Source organism: Nannobrachium achirus, assembly GCF_963921795.1.
Source record: "Nannobrachium achirus genome assembly, chromosome: 12".
Lineage (NCBI taxonomy): Eukaryota > Metazoa > Chordata > Actinopteri > Myctophiformes > Myctophidae > Nannobrachium > Nannobrachium achirus.
The window spans coordinates 56,749,656-56,755,442 of record NC_137832.1 but is presented as its reverse complement, the minus strand read 5'-3'; the positions used below and the strand labels follow the sequence as shown (position 1 = coordinate 56,755,442).

Below are 5,787 nucleotides of genomic sequence, written 5' to 3'. Positions count from 1 at the left end.
TGTCAGTCGTTTTTTCCATTGTTGCCAAACTTCCTCACCTCTCAGATAAGACATTGTTTTTCTGATCTGCTGAATAGCTTTGGCCCGCTTTTCATGGTGTGCCGAGCCTGGCCGAGGTCTCAATGCAGCTCTCACCATATTAGAATATATTACAAACGAAGGAAAGTTACATTTCAAAGAAGTATCCAGTCAGTTGAAAGATCTAGCTCTGACGCTGGCCTGCTTGAACCTGATGGTAGCTGGATGGTGGAACTCTGACGAACTAACTGGAGCCGTCGGCCAGTCTATATACCCTGTGATGTCATACCCATGTCACGACACGTGCATATCCCTGTTTCCTGTCTGTGACATCAGCTGTGATGATGACAGCCTCTGCGATGCCTCCATGATGCAGGTCTCATGTGAGATACCTGACGTCACAGACATAAGGGCCCATACAAGGAGATATGCATGTGTGTCGTGTTTACATAATTCAGGAAATATTATTTCCTAAAGGAAATCTGTAGGGCCAGTGCACACGAGCGGAGTGGAGCGAGGAGAAATCGCACTCCTCGCTCCAGGGGTCTGTTGTCCCACTCACTATTCACTCGTATCATGTTGATCTCATCTCCGCTCCCCGTCGCTCATATTTCTTTGCTCACCGGTCGCTCCCCGCACCGTTCAGAAGCTGCAGGTCTCTAGCTCTTCCTCCGCATTAGCCTAGATGGACAAATAGGCATATGTTGCAAGTTTCCTTTTTATGTAGACAGTCTTTTTTAATAAGACAGACTGCCAGCCTCTTGAGAGGGTTGACGAGACTCGTCCAATGCCTAGCCTCGTAGCAACATCTCCTTATACGGTCATTGCCATTGTACAAGGTTATGATGTCGGCCCGTCAACGCATGCCGTCTATGACGCTAGTCTCATGTGACATGCCATCTATGACGACAGTCCCTGTGACACAAGGGATTATCTCCATATATAGGGTTCTCAAGATCTCCATGTATAGGCCAAAATGCCTAACGTTGACCTCGACACTTCCCCATACGTGCACAGGTTTCTTAGCTTGTTGCCCCGAAACGTTCGTAACACGGACCATATTAAATCCTGTGGGTTAATGATTAATCACTGCAGTGCCGTTCAAGAGATGACGATGATGAATGTGATTAGTTGATCCAAAATCTGTCACTTGCGTTTCAAATCGTATGACGGGTAACGCGTGGCACTGTGGTTCCCCTGACACATCACTGTGACATCACAGGTGACATCACAGTGATGTCACTGATTGTCACATAATCAGAACATGGATCTCCATATATGGGCATAAACAGGTGACATCACAGTGATGTCAGATACTCAGATCTCCATATATGGGCATTAAAATGGATTCTGTTAGGGATCTCCATATATGGGCATACAAGGGATTGTATCCCAGATGATGCCCTATTAGGAGAACCACACTAACAGAATCCATATATGGCCCTTTAGGGCGAGGTTGCTTTTCGCCCTTAGGCGTCTTACTGGTGCCTTAACTTAAAGGCCTGTCCACACAGTCTCTGACCACCAAACGTTTCGTCGGACAGCTTTCCACACTCTAATTCGGGGTAAAGCTTAGAAGATGCAAGTGACGTCATTTTGTAGTTGAACCGACGAAAACAGTACCCAAGGTATTTATAAACATGTGGATTATGGAGAAATTTGAAAGAAATCTTGGTTATGCGCTCACAATCCTGCTGCAGCGGTGTTGGGGATTTCTTTGTCCGTGCGACTGGTCATGCTCAAACATGTGGTACGCTGCCTGATCCCCGAGCAGCAGGCGGTCCTCGCTCCAAGCCGCTCTGACCATTTTAAAACTCGCTTGCTCACGCTCAATTAAAAATAACCCTGATCCGCTCCCCACTCCGCTCCGCTCGTATGCTCTGTGTGGGGCGGCTGTAAAGAACATTTCAGGGCATACTGTCTGGAACTCCATCTATGGAGACAAGGACGTAGGCCTAGACATGTCAGGAATGCACATAACCCATCTCGTCATATGAGACTGGCGGCATAGAGGGTCCGCAGAGGCCGACATCATCACAGCTGATGTCACAGACAGAACGGCCCAAATAGGGAGATATGCACGTGTGTCGTGACATGGTTATGAGTCATAGTGGTGAGTCATAGTGGTGTGATGTCATAACTTATGACATCACACCACTGCCTCAGGGTATATAAACTGGCCGACGGCTCCAGTTCGTCAGAGTTCCACCATCAGGTTAAAGCAAGCATATCAGAGCTAGATTTTTCAATTGACTGGAAAGATCTTTAAAATATAACTTTCCTTCATTTGTAATATACATACATTATATTCTTTCTAATATGGTGAAACCTGCGCGGAGACCTCGTCGGCTGCGGACAGGCTTGGTGACAGGCCATGCTATTCAGCGGATCAGACGGGAGATCATAGAATCGATGTCTTATCTGAGAGGTGAGGAAGTTTGGCAACAAATGAAAGAATGACTGACAGTGTCAGGACCAACAGTGCTCTCTGAACCCTCAGCGACTGGAACAACTCTGGCCACTGAGACGCCTGACTTCCACTCAGAGAACAAGGCGGATGACAGAACCGATAGACTACAACAGTGTGTGTGTTACGGTCTGGGCTCCTTCACGTCCGAGAATCCTTCAGCTCACTATCAGCTCGCCATGTTGCTACTACTTCTTGACGCCCTGCAGATTCCATTAAGTGACTGCTTTGTCTATGACCCTGTGTTCTCCTCAGTGGAGAAGGATGTCCTAAGGAAGCTGGGTTTAACCCTAATCCCAGAGAATCAGGAAGGGAAGTGGTTGACGACTAAACCCACCCTCTTCTACATGATACACTGTGCGCCAGAACTTTACAACAACCTGCTATGGAAGAACTGGACTATTGAAACTTTGCCTCAGTTGACCATCATTGGAAACAGCTTCTCTTCTCGATTCGAGGAAAACTACAGCTACATTGCACAGGCTCTAGTCGTGTGTGAGGAGAGAACCCTGCCATGTCTATCCCATCGGTCCGTCCTCCATTGTATCTTCAATGGCACGGTCGTCACCACCTTCCCTTCCAGAAGTCTCTGCAAACTACCACAATGCACTTGGGCGGAGCCACCTGAACCACAGTATCAACAGCCGAAAATCGTCTTGATTACCGACTCATGCTAATCTCGAATCAAAACATTTGAGTCAAGTCGTTTTTAAAAAAAAGAATTTTTCCCCCAAAAATGTTTTAATGAGATTGACACATTGACTTTTGTGAGTAGATTAACATCCCTAATCAACAGTTTCATGGAGAATAAATACATTGAGAGAAGAAATGGACATTGAGAGAGGAAACGGATAGGACTGGAAGAATCTCGATATTCCAAGGTCGGCAGGTTCGGCAGGTTAGCCTCGGACTACTGGGACCTCGAAACAGGACCTCGGGAATAGCGCTACGCGGACTGACATCAAGAACTAAACAAGATGGGGTCTAATAACGGCATTGCTTGGGGGGAAAGTGTTATAGGAGGACAATATGGACCAGAACTTCATAATTTATTTGCATTTATTGTCTGACCCGTTTCCATTCACAAATGCACATTTAGTTTATTCGATAAAGCCTCAAAATCCACCTCCTCCAAGCGGATAATTTATTTTGCGAATAATGAAAGTTTATTCGCATTTTGAAGTGTTTCCATAAAAAGATTTTGCGAATAAGCCTTAAATGCGCATTAAGAAGCAGTATGGAAACACCACTTATGCCATTATGACATGATAATGACGTATGACTCCGTGTTTCATTGGTCAATTTGACCGCCATCCACTTATAGATAGATGGCTTTGCTCTGAAAGAGGCTATCTAGTTATTTTAAACAAATCAACAGTTAGAAAATCCGAGACCCTTTGACTTCCATTATATTATTAAATTATTCATTAAAGTTACAAATTATTTAAGAAAAAAATTAAGATAATTCTCAGACCTGTGTGGTTCTCAGTATGAGCTCTATACGATTCTTTTTTATTATGATTAGTATTCTATTATTAGTTTATTTTTTTTTACAAATACAACAACAGACACAATGGAAATAAAAGACAAACCAACACAAACACAGTCTCGATGGGGTCCAGTAAATCCTATTTATGATTGCCAGACCCATGAAATGGGTAGGCCTACATAAGCAAATGTCGGTCCGGGTTTTCTATATAAAGGGTATAGATGATGACATGATGATGACATGCCTACAAAAGGCATGATGTCATAAATGATGATGACAGACAGGGGGTTGGCAGAACCGGGGTCTGGCACAACCAGGTTGACCTGGTCTAGTTTTTAATTGAATAAGTCTCATACGCAACTCTCTTGACATTTTCCTACAGTTCTTAAGAATTTTAACCCAGTCCCCATCCGAGATAGTTACCTCCAGATCCTTTTCCCATGGTATCTTAGCCGCTAACATAGTTGTGTCCGAGACCTCCAATAGCATGCCATAATATAATATATGGAGGCCTCGTGGCCTAGCCCAAATACTTTAAAAATTGCTTTCCTACACGATTCTGAAGCATGGCCTACATCTGGCCTATATCTGGCCTACATCGTGGCACAAATGGCTCAACGACAATGTCCGGGTGTAATCAAAATGGCGTTACGATGCCATCCGAGGCCCTTCAATATACATTTCAGTCGACAAAATCAACTGTGTAGATTAAGTCAACTAAAATCCTACGATATTTAGAAACTAGACTAAAACAAAACAAATCTGATGAATAAAATATGACAAAAACATTTATGAAATTATTAAATTAAAAAGACAACAGCGGTGAAAGCTTTAGCAACAACCCTCCAACAAGTGGCGGAGTCGATTCCCGCCGCAACGTATTGCTGCTTGCACGAGGAGATCGCCCCGAGGCGTCTTTCATCCCCCCCCTCCCCTTTAGATCCAAGACCTGGAGAATCCCATGTGAGCGCTGCTGACTGTGGGGACGGAGCAAGCCGGCAGCTACACGCCACGGTACAAGACATTTACATATCCCATATCTCCTGTTTACATGTCGTCATCCCCCCCTCCCTCCATTCATCACTAGCTGGCATGACAACGTTACGGATGGCCTTTTTTCCCCCACATACAACGGCTGAGTAATATTCATCAAGCGAGAAATCAAACACGGAACTCTGGATATCAGAAACGTGCGGAGAGGGTGGAGGAGGGTGTGGGGGTGGTGGAGGGGTGGAGAAAAAGAGGCCAGTGTCTTTTCATCCGAGAGAGCGTTATAGCTAGGGCCTTCGTCTCTGAGTAAATATTGCATGCAGATAAAGTGTAACGGTAAGCAGAAAACTGAGAAGGGAAGCTGAGCCCAGTTTGCAAAAAAAAAAAAAAAAAAGAAGGTTTTCTTCAGTACTCAGCACTTTGGACCCTTCTAGCATGATGTGCTAGATTATACAGCACAGTTTGCTGTGGGCTGAGAGGTGCAGTGATATGTTGGAGGGGGGGGGGGTGTTAAGGTTTAATTTTAGAGTTACTACGGGACTGTCCGGTGGCGGAGAACCTCGTATTCAAGAAAAAAAAAGGAAAAAACACATTTGAAGATATATATATTTTTTATCTTGAATAGACTACATTGTTTTTTTATGTGCGATTCGTGTGCATCTATATTATGTGCATTGCAGTAGGCCTTTTTATATAATTGTTGTCTAGTACAATTCTGTGGAACAGAATGTTCTTGTATCGAATTGTACTTCCCTGTTGTACTTTCTGTTTGCAGACTGTCAATAAAGTACTCAATCAATCAAACGCAACAAGACCCACCGAC

At 44.3% G+C, this 5,787-nt stretch overlaps 1 protein-coding gene across 1 annotated transcript; it reads left to right on the top strand.

The window, feature by feature from the left end:
* Positions 1–232: 232 nt before the first annotated feature.
* Positions 233–3,162, top strand: LOC308295741 (SRR1-like protein; the record flags this gene model as incomplete). Its single annotated transcript, XM_080738789.1, has 2 exons — positions 233–401; positions 2,519–3,162. The coding sequence occupies 2 exons, from the start codon at positions 233–235 to the stop codon at positions 3,160–3,162; spliced, it is 813 nt and encodes a 270-aa protein (XP_080594915.1).
* Between the last annotated feature and the right edge of the window lie 2,625 nt (positions 3,163–5,787).